This window comes from Bos taurus, chromosome 3 (assembly GCF_002263795.3).
Source record: "Bos taurus isolate L1 Dominette 01449 registration number 42190680 breed Hereford chromosome 3, ARS-UCD2.0, whole genome shotgun sequence".
Classification (NCBI taxonomy): domain Eukaryota; kingdom Metazoa; phylum Chordata; class Mammalia; order Artiodactyla; family Bovidae; genus Bos; species Bos taurus.
Window position 1 is genome coordinate 112,119,385 of NC_037330.1, and position 23,377 is coordinate 112,142,761.

Genomic DNA, 23,377 nt, shown 5'->3' on the forward strand with positions numbered 1-23,377 from the left:
GGCTGTGCCCAGGAGGGAGAAGAAGCACGAGTTGATGGACACAGAACACCGTCACTGCTGGAAGAACAAGCATATCGGTTCTGATAATGAGTCTGAATTCCCTTTTGTCTGACCACTGCGCGGTGTGAGGTAGGAGAGATGGGAAGAGAAGAGGTGGTCCCTGGAGAGGCCAAGGCTGCAGGAGCTCAGGCATGGGAGGAGAGAGTGGGGAACGATCGAAGGATCAGCCTAGAAGCAAGGTCTGGTGGGAGAGCAGGGTGTAAGATTGAGATGCTGAGCTATGAGTCTGCAAAAGGAGTGGGCAAACTGATGTGGGCGTCCCAGAGGCAGGCCCCGAGGGGAGGGTACCCAGGAAAAGGAAGCCGCTACAGTTACACGTGGAGCATTTGCTGACCAGCCAGTGGGCAGGGAGGGAACTGTAAGGAGCCATGAGCTGGTCCCACGAGTTAAACTTCCATCTTGTAAGAAAAAGATTCTCAAGGTACGTAAAGGAGAAAGATGCCGCTAAACAGAAGAAACATAAAATATGTAAAATTTGAGGCAAAGGAATAGCCTGAAAACACACGTAAATAAAGAAGTAGCTATACAATACGGGGAGCCCAGACAGGTGCTGCCTACATATAGGGCTTTCCTAGTAGCTCAGTGGCAAAGTATCTGTCTGCTAATGCAGGAGACACACACACACACACACACACATAGACAGAATTAAATGTGATAAAATGCTTAGTCTACAGTTATGCCAACAGTCATGGATCTTTATGCACCAAATAACCTAACAAGATGGAGAAGGAAATGACAACCCACTCCAGTATTCTTGCCTGGAAAACCCCATAGACAGAGGAGCCTGGTGGGCTACAGTCCATGGGGTCGCAAAGAGTGAGACACTTCTGAGCGACTAATACTTTCACTTAACCTAACAAGAAAACATAAAGCAATATCTGTCAGAAAAACAGGAAGAAATTAACAATCACAGAAGACTTTAATGCATCTCTCTTAGTGGAGTCAAATAAATAAATAGAACTAAACTGGAATTTGTTTTAGGTGATTTTACCATTTTTTGATTTTATGCTATATATCAGACAGTGCTAGGTACTTTATGATAATGTTACTGCCATTTTACAGAGGAGTAAAGTGAGGCTCTGCCAGGTCACTCAATTAACTATCAAGTACTAGTATTAAATGTCTGAACCCAAGTCTTTGACTCTGTAGCCACTTTGTTAGAGCCTCTTGCGAAAGCAGAGCTTTGTTTCATGGAAAACATTTCTTCCAAGAAGGACAAAGACACTCCAGCCCTCAAAGAATCCCTGATGACTCCAGGACAGGTTCTGGTTAATGGTGGGCAGTCGGGGAGCTTTCATTTACAGGGTGATGATGACGAGAGAACAAGTGATCCAAGGTTAGGTTACTTGGCAAGGAAGAGTGAGACACGGCAGCAGCCTAAGTGCTGCGTTTGGGGCAGCCCTGACCTCCCAGAATGCCAGTCACTGCAGCTCCTTCAGTGACCTAAACCCTGTTCTTTCACTTCAGAAAATAACAAAAGAAGAATCTTTGTGTCTGCTGAAGACCAGCTGGCAGCAGGAAAGGAGGGCCTCCGATTTTGCTCTAGACACCAACGTGTGCTTTGGGCTTTGGTCCGTCTTCTCAGCGTTTGCTCTTTGGATGGCACGATGCTTTAATTATTATTGTCTGCTATTATCATCATGGTTTAATTGTTGGTTTGCAGTGCCGTAGCTCAGAGGGGGGCATTTTGTAAAACAAGTATTATTTTCTTTTTGTAATTTCCAGTGTCACTGAGGATAATTTAAGCTGCATTCTCATTTGAGGACAGGGGTGATTTCTGACCCCCTTCCCCCTGCAGCAGCTGTTCTTTCTCATGCTGTTTTCCCCTGATAATCCATTGTTACGACTGTTCTTGGTACAGCACCCACTGGTGATGACTTGAAAGCACCCGAAACCCTTTTTGTATTCTGGGGCTAGTCGGAAGGCAAGTGAAATCAACATAAAGATGCTATGATTTTTTTTTTAAGTCTTTTCTCGTTTATGCATCTTTCTAATATGTGATGGATACAAATGATGGAGGTGGGAAGCACCCAAGAAATGCCCACTGTTTCAAGTTTCCTTCAGAAACTGAAAGCTGAAGATCAGACTCGAGTTTGCCTACAGACAGCATCTGAGGAGTGTAGCCTCCTACAATGACAATTCGATGCCCTCCTAGCTTTTGAGATGAAAGTTCTGGCAGGGGTTGAAGCTGAGTGTCATGAACCTTACCCACAAAGCCCAGGGGGAGTCTTAGTGGCAGACTGGTGGGCAGAGGTAAGGGAGTGAGGGTCAGGTGGGGACCCCCTCACCTGGGGACCTGCTGTCAGGACCCTGTGCTGGAAAGTGGGACTCTGTAGAAAGAAACCCCAGAACGGGATTGGTCCTGCAGTCCTGGTACCCTGGAGTTAAAAACAGTGTCAGCCAATCAGAAATGAAGATTGAGCCCCAAAGAGAAAGCAAGCAGTTTCCAGGCAGCCCCCAGGGGAATGGGAAAAAGACCCGCGGGGTCAGTGAGCTGAGCTGTTGTACTTGTCGGCTATCAAGATGGCCCAGGCTGCATGCCCAAAGGCCCTCCTTTGTGGGAAAGGGGCTCCCAGCTCCCTACCCCCAGCCCTACCCCAGCACCATGGAAACTCCTCTCTCCAGGACCCCAGGGGCCATGCCCACCTTGCCTTCTTTCACGGCTCAGACAGCATTGTCCTGCCCTGAGACTGTCTCCTCTCCTGACTCCCCGGGATGCACCTTTTTCTGGTTTACCTTCTACCTCCTCCACTCCTCATTCTGGGTCACCTTCATGGGTTTCTCTTCCTCTGTTCATCCTTAACACCCTGCGTCTCCAGGACTCCCTTCCTGTGTGCTGCTCACACTGCCTACTCATTGGGTGGGTTTGTCCTAACCCATAGCTTCAGGTCTCACCCACCTGCACGCATGCTCTTGTCTTCCTGTTGAACTTGTAGTGTCCCGGCCGTGCCCATCTCCCCATCCCATCCATGTCCTTGAGCAGCCTCTCTTCTCTGCCTGACCATCCCCTTTCCTTCTTGACAACGCCTTCATCTGTTCACGTCCTGTTCATCTTTCAAGACTCAGCCTAGTTGTTCCCGCCTGCAGGGGCCTTGCCTCACCCCTCGGCCTGAGGTAGGGGCCTTCTCTTTGCCAATCTATACCACAGTGCTTATCACACCACACTTAGGGGCAGAAACAAGCCATGTTCTTGTCTGTATCACCAGTCCTCGGCATGTATATGCACCCAGTACCTGCTATCTGTTGATTGGATGTGTGAATATCAGTCAGGAGACTTGTAGAGCTGTACTTGGAGAGTGAGAGACCATGGCCGCAGCATCTATGTGTCTCCTGGTTTTAAACAAAGTCGACTCTGGCCCAGGGTCCATGCAGCTTGGTCCTGTCTCTTTGGTGGTGATAGGATGCCAAAGACATAGCTGTGAGATTCCGGGGGCTGGATGTAAGTGGTAAAGGGAGATGTCAGAACCTGTAGTGAAATAAGAAGTATCTTCTTTAGCATATCGGATTGAAGCTGCCGCTCGTCAAGTGATACACACAGCAAGGACTGTGGGTGAGTTTGGCTGAACTGTGGGTGTCCCTGAACGCTGATGAGCCATTCATTCATTCATTCATTCATCAGTTCAACCAAACCAGAAGCTTAGTGTAGATTAGGCCTGGTCCTGGGTACTAAGGATGCAGATGTGAAGGAGACACAAACACAACCTTTAAGGAACTCAGCAAGACAGGTGAGTAAGACAGGCTGGCTCTGACACACAGGAGCACACAGAGGGAGCATCTCACCAGACTGGGGCTCCGGGGAGGATATGGAGAAGCCAGTGGAAAAGCTCCCTAGCTGGAGGTGGGGTATCTACCAAGACATGGTAGTCAGATGGTGTATTAGTTCACTAGGGCTGCTGTAACAAACTAAACGACAACAGAAATTTATTTTCAAGCACTTCTAGAGCCTAGAGGTCCACAACCAAGGAGTGCACCGGGTCACGCTGCCTCTGACAGCTCTAGAAAAGGATCGGTGTCATTTCCCAGCTCCTGGTAGTGAGCTGCCAGCAATCCTTGGCCTTCCTCGGCGTGTGGACACATCTCTCCGCCTCCATCTTCACATGGTGTTCATCCCTGCGTCTCCTCGACGCCTCTGTTTTCAGATCTCCCTCTCCTTTCTCTTAGAAAGGCATCAGGCACTGGACTCGGGTCCCAGCCTACTCCAGATCTTAACTTGATGACATTTACAAAGACTCTATTTCCAAATAAGGTTACATTAACAGGGACGGGGGATTAGGATTTGAACAGGTCTTTTGGTGGGAGACCATGCAAGCCACTACAGGTGGTGTGAGGGCACATGCAGGTGTTGGAAACATCTGGGCAGAAGGAAGTCCCCAGAGCCAGAGAAGGAAAAGAAATGGGTGAAGACTGAGAGGAAGAAGAGGAGGCAGTTATCCCCTAGGAAGCCTGCCGATACTCTATAGGCAAAGGCGAATGACTGGCCAGATATGCAGTTCAGAAAAATCAGCCGGCCCTGGGGGAAAAGGGGGACTGAAAGGGTAGCAAAGAGTCTGGGTGCAGGAAGGCCAATTACTAGCTTGTCTGTGTCTGCCTGTGTAACACCGTTCTCTCTCTCTCTCCCAGTCATCTTCCTGTCTCACTCTCCCTGTGCTTTGCTTTTCTTTCTCCAAAACTGCTTCAAAGACATCTCCTCCTTGAAGTTTTCCTTGCCTCTCTCAATTAGGAGAAGACAACGAAAGGCCTTTGGTGCCAGACAGACGTGGCTTGAATACCACCTCTGACCCTATGAGCTGTTTGACGCACCCCCGGCCCCCAGCAAGTCATCCCAGTTAACCCCTGGGGACTCTAGTTCCCGCCTCAGCAAGACGGCAAAAAATAGGCTCCAGCGTACAGGCTTGTCACGAGCACGTCAGACAATATGCACAAAGTACTTGGCATGTAGATTTCCAGCACAGGATCAGTTCTCTTCTTCCTCTGGTTATTTCGATGGCACTTCATTTATCCCACGCACTTAGCACCTCCTGCACGTATTATTATGTTGTGTGTGTCTCTTTCAATAAACAGCGGCAGCCTCCAGGGCAAAGACACAGCCTTCCACGTTTGGCAGCTCTCGGCCCAGAGCGTGACGTGCGTGCCCCTCCCTCTTCTGTGCTGGGCGTTGTGTCTGAGGCCCAAAGAAACGAGTGCACAAACAGGCAAGGCGTCAAGATGAAGGATCACCTTCCCACAGCTCGGTGGGCATGGGATCCCCAGACGATTTTCAGTATGGAAGAAGCCAGGAGACTGGATGGTCACCTGCAGGCAGGCTGCTTAGGCAAGCCCAAATGTCTGCTTGGGTCCAGAAGTACCCTTATCAATGACAGCCTCTAATTAGCATTTTATTAGACTTGGGTTTCTATGGGATGAAAAATGTCTTCAATAAGAGTCTTAATACACGTGGTTGGCTTGGCAAAGCCCCTGACTAGCTTCAAGGATGTATCATGAAAGAGGTCACCAGCACCCGGAGTAGCCCCTGAGCTAATTTCCCTGCCTCCGATGTTGCCCTTACCAGGCTGTTCTTATTTGGCCACAGGAGTGATCTTCAAATGAGAATGGGACCTTGGAAGGCCTCAGCTTAAAATCCTTCCAGGACATTCCTTCATCAATTGAATAAAATCTAACATTTTCTCCGACCCGCAGGCCCCAGCAGACCTGGCCTCTGCCTGCCTCTCCTGGGCCAGGGACAGCCTCGATGGCCTTTCTGCTGCTCTGAGGCTCCAAGCTGCTTCCCTTTCGGAGCCTTTGCCCACACTGCCCTTTATCCACTGAAAGCGTCCTCCCACCTCTTGCCCTGTCCAGCTCGTCATGTGGCTGCCTCCCTTTGAGCTTTTCCTCTTCCTTAAATGTCACTTCCTTGGAGAGGTCTTCCTGGCCAGCCTGTCTAACCCGATAACTCTAACTCGGTGCTCTGCTGTTTCCTCCATTTCATGTGCCATCAGCCATTCTGATGGGGTTGTGTGTGTGTGTGGGAGGATTGCCCATTTCCAGAGACAACTGGAAAAGGGCACCCTGTCTGTCCTCTTCGCCTTTATCTTCCAGCACCCGGCATCCAGGGGGTGTTTACATAAACAATGGCAGCAAGAGGTCTGGAACTTCAGTTTCTCTCCTCTCTGTTGCCAAGCAGCGTGGCTTCTGCTTGCAGAGGACCTCAGGGTCCTCCTCCGCCTCGAGTCTCCCCCTCTCACCTCTGTTGACCTCATCAATGCCAAGCCTTTGACTTTGTCTGATTATCAGACCAGTGAAGCTGAATGCAATGAACCAGTGCTTTTAATTCCAGGTCTTGCATATCAGCCCCTTAACCTTATGTCTGGTTCACATGTAAACTATTGATCACCGACGGGGTCAGGCTGGCTCTCGGCACAGCCTCTTCCTTCTGAAGGGGTAAGCGGTGTTGTCGGGGGAAAGAGAGGAAGTGCCAAGGTCTGACCTGGACTGTAATTATAGAATGTGGTTCTGGCTTGCTCTCTGACCAGCTCTTGACCTTGAGTGAGTTACTTAATTTCTCGGAACCTCGGTATTCTCATTTTTAAAGAGGATGTGATGCTACCTACAAAGTAAAGATACCCATGAGGACTAGATGGGATCAGCTGAAACTGCCTTGTACACGGTGGTTGTTGTATAAATATATTTTCTTTCATTTCTGCTTAGTCTCCATAGTCTCCGTTTTCACACATCTCATCAATCTGGCCCCCTGAGCCTTCATTTATTGATTCTTCAATTTACTCACTCATTCATTCCATTATTCACCCTCAGGGACCTCAGTCGGTCTCTAACCACAGAAGGATTAAACCCAAACTCTGCCAGCTAATCCTGAGGTCCCTCTCAATCCAGCTCTGTCCCCATAACATCCTCACCCCACCCCGGAAGTCTATTGTGGGAGTCCCCGTTCTTCTCAGGCACCCTAACCTCCCCTCGGGTCTTGTTTGTGTTACTACATCCAAAGAAGACACCCTCCCTTTCATGCCACCCAGACTCCTAGCCTCATCTCCTCCTCCATCCCCTGACACGCCTGGTCCATGAGAACCTCTCTTCCCTGAGAGTGCGTGCGGCAGTGCCACACGGCTGCCACACGGCTACCGCACGGTCTGCCCCGGTGGGTGGTGTCAATTTCCCAGTGCATCACGGACCACGGAGGAAGCAGAGAAGCCAGGGGCAGCTTAGCACAGCAGGGAGGACACTTGTCTGCTCTGCCTGCTGGGGGGCTCCTTCTCCCGTTCAGTCAAGTGTGGGGCCCCAGTCTGCCGACCTGTTGCCCATGAAATACCTTGAAGAGAAGCCCCTCTGTCTTCACTCTGTCAGAAGCCCTTGGAGGGGAGGCCTGCCGGGGGCCTAAAACATGGCCATCAAAGAAACCCCCACAGCTCTGGTACTGAAGAGGCTCCACTTGTACCTATAAAAGGGTTTATCTCGGAAATCCAAGAACTAGCTTGAATCCTGCTGGAACTTAACTGGTGACTGAAAGCAAGAAAGACACACACATATCCAATAATAAATACGTAACTGGTAATTAAATTCCACTCACAATGGAGCTGAAAACTAAAAAAATGAATTTAAGAGGAAGAGTACAAAGAGGAAGACCATGAAACCTGACCAGAATACATAAACTAAGCCCTAAATAAGTTAAGGCACCTAGAGTGTTCTCAGCTGGGGAAAATAAGTAAAGATATCAAATTGCCCAAATCCATCTATAAATGTGTGCAGTTTCAACGATAGTATCCATGGGATTGGGAGAAACTTGAAAGGGTAAATTTGGGAAATTAGCTAAGAAATTTGAAGGGGGGAGGAAATATGAAGGGGAGCTTGCCTTGTAAGAATTATCAAAATATGAGACTGAAAACTGAAGTCAGTCAAGTAGCTGTGCTCCAGGTACCTCAAGTTGAATTCTGTTTTGGCCGAGGAGGGAGCCCAGGAATCGAGAAGAGTCTAGACTCAGATCCCATGGTCAAGGTTTCAAACCCACTGAGAGAGCCCGGATACCCAGTCACAGGTGTTCTTCATTCAAGTACTTGTGAGCATCCTTGGAAGGGTCAGATCTAGCCCAGGTAGTGGGGCTACCATGGTGAACAGGACATGGCCCCACACACAAAAGTCATGTTCTTGTTGGGGAGAGGGGTGGTAAACAAATCAATAAACTAAGGTTCAGTTCAATTCAGTTCAGTCGCTCAGTCGTGTCCGACTCTTTGTGACCCCATGAATCGCAGCACACCAGGCCTCCCTGTCCATCACCAACTCCCAGAGTTTACTCAAACTCATGTCTATCGAGTCGGTGATGCCATCCAGCCATCTCATCCTCTGTCGTCCCCTTCTCCTCCTGCCCCCAATCCCTCCCAGCATCTCAGTCTTTTCCAATGAGTCAACTCTTCGCATGAGGTGGCCAAAGTACTGGAGTTTCAGCTTTCACATCAGTCCTTCCAATGAACACCCAGGACTGATCTCCTTTAGGATGGACTGGTTGGACCTCCTTGCAGTCCAAGGGACTCTCAAGAGTCTTCTCCAACACCACAGTTCAAAAGCATCAATTCTTCGGTGCTCAGGTTTCTTCACAGTCCAACTCTCACATCCATACATGACCACTGGAAAAACCATAGCCTTGATTAGACGGACCTTTGTTTGTTAATAAATACTAAGAAGGAAGCAAGCTGAGCATTTAGATAGAATATGGAAGAGGTTACTTTGGGTAGGTAGCCCATTTGGGAAAATCATGAACCTATAACCCTTAAAAAATTAAACTATACAACTTCTGAGAAAATATTAAAGTTTTGCTTTTTAATCATTGGGAGAAGAAGAGGGTTTGCCCAAGCCTATCATGACATTCAGTATCCTTAAGGGAAAATATTAACATACTTGATTACATAGAATGAGTAACTCCTATACCAAAAAGGACACCACAAGCAAAATTTAAAGGAAAAGGGACACCAGATGCTAGAAAAAATGTTAGCAACAAATATATAAAAAGTAATATATGTATATAAGGATAATAAATATTTAAAAATTATAATGTGTGAACAGAATTTATAAAGACAAATAACTCAATTAAGATGGATAAGAGGTGTGAATATATACAAATGACCAATGAATATATGCAAAGATGTGCAACCTTACTAAATTATCTAAATTTAAAACTCTAGTGCAATTCCATTTCAGTTTAGCAGATGGGCAAGTATTTTAATATAGAATATATTTACATTGTAATATCTGATGTTTGTAAGGGGAAGCTTAGAGAGAAGAGTCGTATGAACACTGTTCAGTGGGAATGTAAGTTGACACAATTACTTAAGAGAATAATTTATCAGGTTTTTTATTAATAATTTTAAATATATACCCATTCACCCCCAAATTATTCCTACAATCCAACTGAAATCTTAACATAAATGAAAAACACTACATAAAGATGGGTATGTTCCTTGCAGAATCCCAGGGATGGGGGAGCCTGATGGGCTGCTGTCTATGGGGTCGCACAGAGTCAGACACGACTGAAGTGACTTAGCCTTAGCCGTTCCTTGCAGTATTATATGAAATAGTGAAATATAGCCAAGTAGATGTAGCTCTCTCTTATATAGCATTAAGTGAATAAAGTTACATGAAACTATGTAAAATATAGTCCCCATGGTGGGGGGATGTATCCACATTGAAAAAAATCTGGAAGAATGTGCCACAAACCTAAAATCAAGTGGAAAGTTCTAGAGAACAGATTGGCTGATGTGAGACTCTTTTACAATTCAGGACATCTGTATATTGTTAGCCTTTTTCTGCCTCAAGCATGTCTTATTTTTATAATTTTAAAAGACATTTGTAAACAGATATAGTGATAAGTGGAGAGAATCTCTGGTGATTCAGAGATTCTTTACCAGGAGAATTCTCTGGTAAAGAATCCATAAGCGAATGCAGGAGACCCAGGTTCAATCCCTGGGTCGGGAGGATCCTCTGGAAAAGGAAATAGCAACCCACGCCAGTGTTCTTGCCTGGAAAATCCCATGGACAGAGGAGCCTGGCAGGCTACAGCCCATGGATCGCAAGAGTCAGACACAACTTAGCAGGCAAACCACCAACAGTGATGAGTGGATTGGATCCTGGAACAGAAGAAGGACATCAGTGGCAACACTGGTGAAGTCCAGATCAAGTCTGGAGTTGAGATCACAGTAATGGACCCGTGTTGGTTTCTTAGTTGTGACAAATGTACGCAGGGAAATGTAAGAGGTTAATAATGGCAGAGCTGGTGAGGGGTCTGTAAGAATTCTCTGTATTATCTTTGCAACTTTTTTGTAAGTCTCAAATTATTTCAAAAAAATTTTTTTTAAAATGATTAGGAGAGAGAAACAGAGAGACAGGCTGGTATCCAAGTTTTACTCTGGGATACAAAGATGTAGGCTCACCCTTGCCCCCACTGCATCTGTACCAGCTTCTCAAAGATGCTAACGTTACCTATGACCTTTGCTCCCCACCACACACTTTTTTCAAGACTTAGATTTTTAGAGCAGGTTTAGGCTTCCAGGTAGCTTGAGTGGTAAAGAATCTCCCTGCCAATGCAAGAGCCACAGGGGGTGAGAGTTCAACCCCTGGGTCGGGAAGATCCCATGGAGGAGGAAGTGGCACCCCCTGCAGTATTCTTGCGTAGAGAATCCCACGGACAGAAGAGCTTAGTAGGCTGCAGTCCACGGGGCCGCAAAGAGTCAGACACGACTGAGCAACTGAGCATGCCCAGGTTCACAGAAAAACTGAGAGGAAGATGCGAGATTCCCATTGACCCTCTGCCACACACATGGGCAGCTTCTCCCGTTATCAGTATCCCCCATCAGAGCGGCACATTTGTTACAACTGATGAACCTGCACTGACACATCATTATCACCCAAAGTCCATCGCTGACATTACGGGTCACTCTTTATACCCCTTATTCTAAAGGTTTGAACAAACGTGTAACGACATGTGTCCACTATTATACTATCATAAGAGTATTTCCACTGCTCTAAAAATCCTCTGTGCTCACCAGTTCTTCCCCTCTCCCTGACCTAGCCTCCAGCAATCACTGATCTTTTTGCTATTTCCTTAGTTCTGCCTTTTACAGAGTATCCTATATTTGGAATCATACAATATGTAGCCTTTTCAGAATGGCTTCTTTCACTTAGTAATAAGCATATAAGGTCCCTCTATGTCTTTTCATGGATTAATAGCTCATATCTTTTTAGGGCTGAAAAATATTCTGTTGTCTGGATGACCATAGTTTATTTATCCATTCACCTACTGAAGGACATCCTGGTTGCTTCCAAGTTTTGGCAGTTATGAATAAAGCTGCTGCAACAACAGTATGCATATGGTTTTGTGTAGAAATCAATTTTCAACTCCTTTGGGTAAATACTGAGGGGCACAATACAACCCAGAGATCATATGGTAAGAGCATGCTTAGTTTTGTAAGGAACTGCCAAACTGCCTTCCCAAGAGGCTGTACCACTTTGTCTTGCCACCAGCAGTGAGAGTCCCCATCGCCCCACACCCTCATCAGGGTTTGTCCGTGTTCTGGATTCTAGACGTTCTAATGGGTGTGTAGTGGTATCTTACTGCTTTTGTTTTCATTTGCATTTTTCAATGACTTTTGATATAGAGCATCTTTTCATATGCTTATTTGCCATTTTTATTCATATATCTTTTTTGGTGAGGTATCTGGTAAGGTTTAGCGCATTTTTAGTCATATTATTTGTTTTCTTACTGTTAAGTTTTATACATTTGACTCTCCATATCTACATATTCAGGATCCACAGATTCAACCAACCTCAAATGGAAAATATGGTAAAAAAAAAAAAAAAATCCAGAAAGTTCCAAAATGCAAACTTGAATTTGCCCTGCACAGGCAACTGTTTACATGGCATTTACATTGTATTTACAACTATTTACATAGCATTTACATTGTATTAAGTATTGCAAGTAATCTAAAAGTTTTTCAAAGCATACAGGAGGATGTTCTATGCAAATACTAGGCTTTCCTGTATGAAGAACTTGAACATCCTCGGATTTTAGCATCTTGTTATCTTTTGCAGAACAGCAATGTTTAATTTTAATGAAGTCTACCTTATCCCTTGCTTTCTTCATGAATCTTGTCTTTGGTATTGTATCTAATATTATATCACTATAATCGAGGTCATCCGAGTTTTCTCCTATGTGATCTTCTCCGAGTTTTATAATTTTACATTTACATTTAGGTCTGGAATCTATTTGAGTTCATTTTTGTGGAAGGTGCAAAGTCTCTGTGTCGATTCATTTTTGCACAGGGACGTCCAATAGTTCCAGCAGCATTTGTTGAAAAGGCCCTCTCTGCTGCACTGCATTGCCTTTGCTCCTTTGTTAAGGATCAGTTGACTATATTAATGTGGGTCTATTTCTGTACTTTTGATCTATTTGTCTCTTGTATCACTGACATCACACCGTCTTGATTAATGTAGCTTGCTAGTCTTGACGTCTGGTAGTGTCAGTTCTCCAGACCTGTTCTTCAGTACTGTGTTGGCTCTCCCAGGCCTTTTGCCTCCCCATATAAACTTTAGAGTCAGTTTGTCAATATCTACAAATAACCTGCTGGGATTTTGATGGAGTGTTTGTTTTTTTTTCCCTGACTTTGCGTTCTCAGCATCCCTTTCCAGACTAGACTCAGGAGTGAGGTCTGGAGACTGCTGTGTAGAGTTGAGGAGACAGCAACAGGAAGCTCCATAATAATAAACAAGATACACAAAATCTAGCCTCCCTTGCTCTTGTCCCCGTTTCTAGTGACCCCCAGTGGGCAGAGCAGTCTAGATGGAAGTTGAGAGCATAACTGCCGGGCATCGCTTCCTGTTCCTTCCTGCGAGTCTTTCTTCGGTGTATGACTTGCCCTGAACGGAAACCACTGGAAAGTAGGGGCTGAGCCCTGCGTGACCACCTGCCTCTTCTCTCTACGCAGGCTCCACTTCCTGGTGTTCGACACAGAGGAGGTCCATGACGTTCTGCGCATCTGGGATGGGCCGGTGGAGAGTGGGGTCCTGCTGAAGGAGCTCAGTGGCCCGGCCCTGCCCAAGGACCTGCACAGCACCTTCAACTCCGTCGTTCTGCAGTTCAGCACCGACTTCTTCACCAGCAAGCAGGGTTTCGCCATTCAGTTCTCAGGTCTGAGCCCACCTTCCACCACCCGCCTCCATCAGTCCTGCCTCGACCTCCCGTCCCCCTCCCTCAAGTCCCCTCTTTCCACCATCTCTCCACTCGGGTAAAGATGTTTGTTGAGCATCTGCTCTGTGCCTGGTTTATGGGCAATGCTGGTTTAACATTCATGCCAAGCTTACTCTAAAGGGGAAGACAGGCAGGCGAATAGACACTGACATGCCAATCGATGAATATATGGAGAAAGAAGTGTGAACTACAATGGTCACCTTGGAACATCAAGGAAGATGTTCCAGGAAAGACGATGCTCAAGCTCTGACCCAAACGATGAGTAGAAGTTACGGAAGAATAGACAGTATTTCAAGGAGAGTATGGTCAATTATAACGTGGGTTTAGAGTTGCCATGTGCTTGGACTTGCAGGATTCCTGAGTCCTTATCAGATAAGTAAGAGAGAAAAGGGCATCTTGGGTGTGAAGGACATATGAAGAGGTGCAGAGGCAGATCATGGGCTCCAGATGTAGAGGGTTGTCCTTGGCTGAAACCTGGAGTATGTGGAGGGAGGCAGGGCAGGAATAAGCTGACAGTGGTTTGGGGCACAGTCACGGAAGAACTGATCTGACACATCACACACTCTGATTCTTAATTTAGTGCAGATCTCAGTAAGGACTGGGAGCCAAATATGAGTAATCTACATTCAATTACTTATGTACTGTGGTAGCCAAGTGTGGAGGAGCATCACAGAGAGCTACCAAAAATGGGCAGTGCTCAGACATCCAGGTCCTGATATGAGCTCGCGTCTGTGATGGTCCTGCCTCTCCTGCGATGCATCATCTCACATCCTCTGAAGTGCCTCTTCCATCACTCATCTCCCTGCACGGATCACTCCGCCTCTGTCTACGCTCATGTTTAGTATACAGCAGCTGTCTCATTACCATCTCCTTACTCCACGGTGGGTGTGAGGGGGTGGTTTCCATGGTGATGGCCAGAGCAAGGCTGTGTGGCACCTGGGCTGTGGCTTTGCCTCCACTTTCTCACCTAGTATATAGATCAGCTAAGGGTGGTTGGGTATATCTCTAGCACCGGTAAGGCTGTAATGGCATTACAGAGCCTACTTCCAGCTGTTTTAGGCATCTGTCTTCCCCATGGAGACCAGCATTTAGCAGTGTTGGGTGGGGGGCTGGCACACATGAGGGTCTCCAGGACCATGTTCCTATGTACTCAGTAACTTGCCCACTTAACATTCACACCAGCTGCCAGCCTCATGAGAAATAGCTCCTTGTGGGATTCATTGGGAGTCTTCGTACTGGAAAGCCAGTACCCACTTACCCAGCGAGAGGGCCCCTGGTGATCACCCAGTAACACTGAACTGACCTAAGGTTAGAGTCCCACTGTGGGGCCACAAGGGTCATTTTAGCTACACATTTCCCGACATCTGTCCCCATGAGGTCCATGAGCAGTTCGCTGGTATTGCAAGAAAAGGAAGTCTGCCTGATCAAATTATGTCAGGAAGGTGCTTAGGTTGAGCCAGACCTAAAGAGATTATCTGTAATTTGGAGCCTCCGAGAACATCTGTTCTGCTAATGCAGATGAATTCGGAAGGTGTCGGGCAGGTCACAGTTCTCAAACATATTTTATCGTGGGTGACTTTTTCCAAGGCTATCTCAAAAGACTAGCATTTCATGAAACAAACTTTTGGAGATTGCTGGCATCCGCCATACAAAGCTCTCCCAGCAGAAAGGCAAGTGGAATGATAAAGAGACAGCTCAGTCCTTTCACTGGGGAAAGGAGAATTAGGAATAATTAAGCCAGATATGTATTTTCTCTGTGTTGAAGCTGATGGGTACAGTTTTACAAAAGGCCCATCATCGTACTGGCAGATTTCCCCCACGGATTTGCGATATCTGACCTCCAGCGTGTCTTCAGGCTTGCCACGTGGGCCGGAGTCCCTGGGCGCTCCCGTGAGCCATGCCTTCACCCAGCTACTTTCTCACACACTGCTCAGCTCATAGACGCTGTCTTCCTCCTTCAAGGTTCATCTCAGATGCCACTTCTTCCTAAGCTCCCCATTCAGAATAAATGGCTGTCTCTACTGGACCCCCAGCACTTCTGTTTCTTCAGCACTTTGCCAATTCTAGGCACTCGGCCTTGCTGGGGACCTGGCCACCTACTTGCCAGCCCACAGGAAACTCTTAGGGGTTAGGGGGCCACCTTGTGCCCCCCACCAGACTCCTGCAGCAGAAGCCCACTCACTACTCAATGGACCACTGGGTACATGAAGACATGAACAAGTGGATGGTTTTCTCTTAACACAGGGTTTCCCTAGGCAAGTCACCCTGAGTATCACTTAGGTCCACAAAGAGAGGAGTGGGCAGAACTACGTGGCCTAGGCTCCAGGAAGGCTGTGCCAACCTGGCCTGACGTGCTGGTATACCCGAGGTTTGGGAAAGGTCACCTTCCCTGTTGCTGTCATCACTTAGCAAATACCAGCACTGCTCTAGGGAAGAGGGAACGGCTAACCCCACGTTAATGTTATCGTGTGTATTTGACAGGGGATTGTACAGAAATGCCAGGGATGATTAGTGCAGGCTTGGCTTTATTGAGTAAACACGACTGTGTAACATCTAACATCCTGTCTGCACCACATGGATCCAGCCTCTCCCTGGGGGCTTTGCTGAGCAGCTCACATTCAGGAGCATTAAAGGGAGAAAGTGAAAATGAAGAAAAGGTGAGAGGGAGCCCTGAAGGACAGGCACGAGTAATCACGGCCATCTATAGAGCCAGCACCACTCTAAACTCTCTGCGACATTATCTCTTATAATTTTCACAAAACCCATAAAGCACGGGCATCATTATTAATCCATGTTGCAGATGTGGACTGTGGGGACCAGAGAGGTTTCTCATGCAATGTCATCTAGAGTTAGTAAGTAGAAGAGCCTGGGTCAAATCCCCTGTGTCTGATTCCCAAACCTAGGCCCTTAATCATCGCACTCCATTGCCTCCCCTGTATGGTCAGAACAGTGAGCTATTTTTCTTCCAGAGAATCATTTACATGTATATGCTGTAAAGCTGGAGTTGAAAGCTAAGTCTGTTTTTAATTGGGAAGGGATAAGATTGCTTCTTGTTTGGCTTTATAAATAAATTCAGTAAGTGTCTGATGGTGACGGTTTGTTCATTTATTTATTCACCCAAGAAATATTTACTGAACACCACTGTGTGCCGGGACCACTCTAGGCCCTGGAGATACAGCTGGAAGCAGAACAGCCAAGGTCTCTGTTCCCATCATAATGCACAAGCGAGCTACAATAAAGAGGAAAACACGTGAACTAGCAAGATGACTACAGGTTGTGCTATGAAGGGAACACAACACAGAAACGTGACAAATTTGATGAAAGGGCTGAAAGGGTAAGCCCAGAAGAAGGTGATCAAAGAAGCCTGTCTGAGGAGAGGATGTTGGAGCTGAAAACCGAGTGACAAGACAGAGCTGGCATAGAAAGATCTATGGCACGAGCATTCCAGGCAGAAGGGGGAGCAGGTGCAAAGGCCCTGGGGGCAGGGGTGTTGGGAGAGAGAGCACTGAGCTGGCTGTGCTGCAGGGAGATTCTACAGCTGGGGCTGAAACACAGCGATAGCAGATCGTTGAGGGTGTGAATGATTAAAGGTGGATCAAAGCAAGGGACAGGTTTTAATATGTGCTTTCAAAAGAGGAGACTTTAAGGTACCATAAACCAGGAGTTGGCAAGCTGTTTCTGTATAAGTCCAGGTGGTAAATGTTTCAGGCTTTGTGGACCATGTGATCTCTGTCATAACAACTCAACTCTGTCATCAGAGCATGAAACCAGCTATAAACAATGTGTTTCCAAGTGAGCACCCCTGTGTTTCAGCAAAACTTTGTTTGCAAGAACAGGCACGCAGCCAGATTTGGCTGTGGGACTCAGTTTGTTGTATACTTTCTTAGATACTCCAACTCCAGGACCTGTCCATGCAATCCTAGATCTTATAATTAATGATATCAGTGTGTACAGGTGCCCTGGGCTTTTACACCGAGTAACAGAAGAGAGTGGATACATATCCCAGGAGATCTGGAGAATGTAGAAAGCATAAACTCTCTCTAAGGCCTCCTGGTTTGCTTAACAATTGATGTGGGAACTATCCTGGCAACCTAGTGGTTAGTTCAGACTTTGCCTACCAATACAGGGGGTGTGGGTTCGATCCCTGATCCAAGAGTTAAAACCCCACATGCCTCATGGCCGAAAAGCATAAAACAGAAGCAGCATTGTGACAAATTCAATAAAGACTTTAAAGAATGGTCCACATTTTAAAAATCTTCTTTAAAAAAAGGACTACTGTGAATTTTACATTTTATACCATAATAAATTCATTTGTTTTAATGTAAAAGTTATTTTTCCCAGAATTTCTGAGAAAAATTGACCCTCCAAGCCAATGACTGTATTGATCCTGTATGCCCCAGAGTCTCCTATTCCCAGGGCCTGCTGAGCACAGTCTATGCCCCGTGACACAGGCGGGGACCCTGGAGGAGCAGGGGTTGATGCAGCTGCCCCGGAATCCTTTCTCTGGACTTCCTCTCATACCCTTTCCTTTGGTGTGTTTTCTCACCTGCATTTTGTCCATTTATTCCTTCAGTCATGCTTTTATTCATTTGTTCCTCCTTTCCATCATTTATTTGATGTTTGCTTTTAAAATAAACGGGCTTCTCTATATTATGCTGTCTGATATTAGGCTACAAATATCTCCCAAATTCCTAGGTTTATTGAATTTTTAAAACATCCCAGCTAGTAATGTTTATTTTGAACTCTACCATGCCACTTGCGGTAAACACCAGATTTCTCTGTTTCAGTCTGATGAGTTATGGGTTGGTTGCCATGCAAGGGAGAATACGACCTTCATCTGACCTTAGTAACTCCAGCATCTTCTCAACCACAACTCAGCATGCAGGCAGCCCAACTCCCAAACTCCCTTGCAGACCTTTCTGATTGCATATTAGAGTTTATTCTTAATTACCTTGTCACTCCCTCATACGGATCATGTTAGCGACATTTTGCAAAATTGGAAAGCTCCCCATAACAAGGCTTGTGTCGTTAAATCAAATTGAACTCAGTTCTACTGTCATAGCAGGGCAGCCACGCTTAACTCGTCTAGTGTCTCATGATAGACGGATGATAGTGATGGTGAAGGTCCGGGAAGAACAGGTGACGGGCAGGAGCAGTGGTGGAGGTGGCAGGAACGGGCGTGAGAACAGAGGTGGTGGCACGGCTGCTGCAGCTGCTGATCCTGGCGGGAGGCGATGGAAATTCTGGCAGAGACCTTGGGGATGGAAATGGTGGCGTCGGTGAGCATGGTGAGCTGGGAGCCTCGCTCTCTGGCAGACACCTAGGCAACCCCGCTTTCTCCTCTACTTTCTTCTCCCAGTGTCCACAGCAACATCCTGCAATGACCCAGGGGTCCCCCAGAATGGGAGCCGGAGTGGCGACAGTTGGGAAGCCGGCGACTCCACGGTGTTCCAGTGTGACCCCGGCTACGCGCTGCAGGGAAGCGCGGAGATCAGCTGCGTGAAGATCGAGAACAGGTTCTTCTGGCAGCCCAGCCCGCCGACCTGCATCGGTACGGAGCAACTGCAGTGTGACCCCCGCTCCCTGGTCCCACCACTGGTCTCCTCCAGGTCTCCCAGCCCCTTAAGTGGCAGCTGCGTTTGGAGTCTGTCCAGGAGAGTCAGAATAGCTGAAAGGTGCAGCAGCCTCCACATTTACTCTGCTTTGCCTGCATATGTACAGACACACACCACACACACACACACACACTCACAGTCATACACTCACACTCTGTGTCTGTGCGTGTGCTGTGGTGCTAAGTCACTTCAGTTGGGTCCAGCTCTTTGTGACCTTATGGACTACAGCCTGCCAGGCTCCTCTGTCCATGGGATTCTCCAGGCAAGGATACTGGAATGGGTTGCCGTACCCTCCTCCAGGGTATCGTCGCCACCCAGGGATCAAACCTTATGTCTCCTGCATTTGCAGGCGGGTTCTTTACCACTAGCACCATGTGGGAAACCCCACTCACACTCTACACACTACAAATTCTTTCCACTTCAAAATGGTCCCAAATTTTCTGTTTGTCCCTTTTCTCCTGGCCCAGTCCATATTATAGACTGGGAGGAGGACCATGGGTCACCTCGGGTAACAAGGGTCCCCAGGTTCTGAAATGACCCTTCTATTACCGGAAGCACTGGGAGGGCACTCACAGGCCTGGCTGTAAAGGGAAGACCTTTGCTCTTCTTCTTCACAAGGAAATGATTGGTTACCCGGCTTTTGGTTCTCCAGCTCTGTCCTTAGTCCTTAGATTTCCCTACTTGACAGATGAAGAAGTGAAGGGTCTGCAATGTGTCCAAGGTCACGAAGCTTGTGCAGGTTGGGCCCTGAGTAATCAGTCCTGCTCTCTGGCTCCTAAAGGTTGGGAGGAGGAAGGAACTTGAGAGGAGGACAGGAAAGAAAGAGAAATGGATAGAAACAGACATTCCAGGGCCACATGGCTCTTTTCCTCAGGCAAAACAGAGAGTAGCTCTGTACTGTGTCGGCAATGGATGGTAGAAGAGACCAGGAGTCCTGGGCTCCTTACTGCGTGCAGCCCCGACTGGACGTTTCCTCACCAACCTCACTTAGCTTTCCCTGCAGCTCTCTGTAATGAGCACCATCGCCCCATCTTACAGTAGAGGAAACTGAAATTTGGGAACTTTGAGTATCTTGTCTCAAATCACAGAGCCAGGATACGGCAGTGCCAAGAGTCACCCCCACATCAGCCTGAACGCGACGCCTTTCACGCTCCTGACTCCCACCAGGGACTTCCTGAGATGCTCCCCAGCAGTGCCCACCCCGGTGACGCCCAGCCCCCTCTTTGCACACAGGCTCAGTGGGAGGTGCTGTCCAGGCAGCTGAGGACTGGCCTTTGCCGCCCGTGCCCTGCAGCCTGGCGTTGAGGGTGAGCACTGAGTGCTGGCCCTCGGTGGCAGGGAGGACTCACATGGGTGTGTGTGGCAGGAGCTCAGTGCAAGTGCCGTGGACAGGAAGGTGAGGCCTGGGTTTCAGAGCCCTCTCGCTTTTCAACCGCAGCTGCGATCCGCCAAGAGAGCAGAGGATATTGAAGAAGACAGGTCGGGGGGGTTCAGAGATTTGCTGTTTACTAGTTCAGTGGCTGCGGGGAAATTGCTTCAACTCTCTGACCCTCTGTCTCCTCATCTGTAAAGTGAAGGTAAATGTACTTCCCTCGTGGCGTTGTGGGTGAGCCAGCACTAACCCTGACCTCAAGAAATATTCACTTCTCTCCTTCTGTCCTTTCTTCCTCCTTCTTCAAATTCCGCTCTCCTTCCTTCCCTTGTTTGTTTCCTTCTTTCACGTTTTTTGGGCTCCCTTCCCTTCCCCGAACCAGACTTCCATCCGGTGGAGGGAATTCTAGTGAGGCGAGGGGGATGAGGGGGTCAGACGACCTCTCATTCTGCCTTGTCTCAGGCTGGGATTCCTTCCGTTTGTCTTACGGAAAAGCGGGTCCTGACACGAGGCTGTCCCAGCTGGAGCAGGGGGAAGCCCCGAGCTGAGCCGGCAAGAGCAGTGCATGTGTAGCCGGCAGGGCAGAGAGGTTAATTTGGCTTTCATTACCCATTCTCCTGCGCTTGGCGTGGGGAAATATTCCTCACAACTAAATGAGCGTCTGCCTCTTCTGGAAATGACAAGCCCCTCCTCATTTCCAGCTCCCTTGGCCGTCTGCCAGGACAGGTCTGGCTGGCCTTCATGCCCTTTCATTATAGGGAGGAAGCAAAGGAAGGTAACAAGCGTTTGAGAGCATCCTCCCCACCATAGGCGCTGGGCTGGATGTGGCTACATTTTCACAAATGAAATCACTGTGCAGTGAGTTTTCGGATTCCAGCTGCGTGGTTCAAGTCAGCTTCACGAGGACAGGCTATGTGACCTTAGACAAACCACACCATCTCCCTATGCCTCAGTTTCCTGCCCTGTAAAGCAGGGAAGATAATAGTACCCAGCTCCTGGGGTTGTGTGGAGGATTGAATAAGCTAATGCTATAAAGCGCTTAGAGCCGTGCCTGGTTCATAGTAAACACTGTGTATGTCAGAGGCCTTCATAGCCATTATTCTTTAATTTTATTTTATAGATAAGAAAACAGGGGCTCAGGGAGGTGGGATAGCTTTGCCCAAAGTCACAACTAGGAGGAGGCCAGATTCGAAATTTGAACCCAGGACTGTATAATGTCAAGATCAATGGTCTTTTCTGCAGCTCTCACCCCTTGATACAGCTGGCCCACTTTTTAGCCACCTGGAATGACCAGTGCCTGTCTCCCTGACTCACACCTGGGCATGGTGATTCGTTAGATCAAGCCTAGATCTGAGGGCAGAGCCTGGCTTCCGTCTCTAACTCATAGTGGGGAGTGGACAGGGCCAGAGTGAGGGCGTGGAGGCCATTGGAAGGGAGACCTGGCTCCTGGGTCCAGCTTGGCATCCCAACCCCAGCTCTGAGTACCCACTGGACAGGATGGGGTGCCACTGGCTTGTCACCAAGGCCTCATTTAGTCTCCAGCAGCTCAGATGTCCTCCTGGCCAATACCTGGGCTAGAAGGGGAAGGGGGACTTTGTGCCCCTCAACCAGCCCCACCCGAGTGGCAGGACCTGACCATCTTGCGGGTGCAGCATCCCAGGAGTCCACCCACAGCCTTGAGGACAACTGGCCAAGTGCGACAAAGCCCACACCAGGGTCCTGGGTGGGAAGCAGATGCCTGACTGCCTGATATTGGGGGGCCATCACACAGGGAGCTGGGCCAAAGCAGGGCCTCAAACCCAAACAGACTGAGAGCATTGGGGGGTTGGTGGAAAAATAGGGGGGGCCAGTTTTGAAACAGGCAGATTCACCCCATCTGTGAAAACTTAAGGGAAGGAACCCCTGGCCTGGGAAGGAAGGCAGAGCCTGGTAGCCCTTGCCCGAACAGAGGGAGCACTGGGAAGATGCCCCAGGAGCTGGGACCACTGCCCTGAGCAGGGCTTTCTGCTCTTCCTGGAAGTACCACTGTGTTTCCTAGGCCAGCCTGGGCAGGGCCACACTCAGTGGACAGGACAGTGTGGTCTTGCTTTGTTAAGTTCAAGGTTTCACCCTGATCAGACAGGCCTCCCGTCTGCCCCATCCACCGAACCATATTGTTTGAAGAAGGATCAATGGAGAAGAAGTGAGTGAGATACAAGACAGACTCAACTCAAGGGACCATCCTCACTCCCAGAAGCTCTTCTCCTGGGTACCCTGCCCCCGCTGGCCTGCAGGGAGGGACAGCACCCCCTATTCCCACTGCCGCCAGTGGCTCCGAGGTAGCACAGGAGCATGGGGGAGGTGATGGGCTTGGGGGCCAGACACATGTGGGTCTGAGTCTCAGAGTGACTCTGGGCAAGTTCCTTGACCTCTCTGAGCCTCAGTTTCCACTTTTCTGAGTCAGGAAGGGTAATCCATAGCTTACCGAGTTGTTATAAGATAGAAATGAGATATGGATATAAAATGCCATATGTCATGTGTGACCTTTAACAGGTGTCCACTGGAGTGTATCTGGTACTCAAGCTGGGACTTGAGAAATATTTCCCACAAGAAAAAGCCCACACTACTCACGATCCCTCAGGTTTTATGTTCAGCCACATTAGGGCTTTTATGGCCTCATCCGAAGACCTACCATTTTTTAAAGAGGCCCCGTTGGGGATTGATCCAGCCCTTTAGGCTCACCCCTCATAAAAGCTACACTGAGGAAGCAAAGCTTAGTTCTGGGACAAGCAAGTGGCTGCTCTGAAGTCCAGTCCTGGATGTACCCTCAGTTCCCAGCTCCACGTCCAGGCCTGGCCCTTCTGCAGGCTCACTGCTTGCCCACTCTACCGCCAACCTTCAGTGGTGCCCTGAGGTTTTCAGACCAAGCCATGTCTAGTCTCAGCCGTCTTTTCCTGTTAACATCCCCATACAACCTCCCAACCTTCACTTTATCAGACCCTCATGCTGTGGTCCAATAACCCAGCCCTTCGGGGGAGAACCAGATTCAGGATCTGGGACTTGCCCCCCCAGGGGCTCCGGATGAGCAGCTTGCTATATTCCCAGCCACCGTCCCACCCTCCCACCTGC

At 48.1% G+C, this 23,377-nt stretch overlaps 1 protein-coding gene across 1 annotated transcript in view; it reads left to right on the plus strand.

The window, feature by feature from the left end:
- Positions 1–23,377, plus strand: part of CSMD2 (CUB and Sushi multiple domains 2) — a 689,877-nt gene that overhangs the window by 515,457 nt on the left and 151,043 nt on the right. The window contains exons 26-27 of the mRNA XM_015467054.3: positions 13,020–13,222; positions 18,642–18,833. Coding sequence (XP_015322540.1) covers positions 13,020–13,222; positions 18,642–18,833 — 395 coding nt within the window. The remainder of the gene's footprint in view (positions 1–13,019; positions 13,223–18,641; positions 18,834–23,377) is intronic.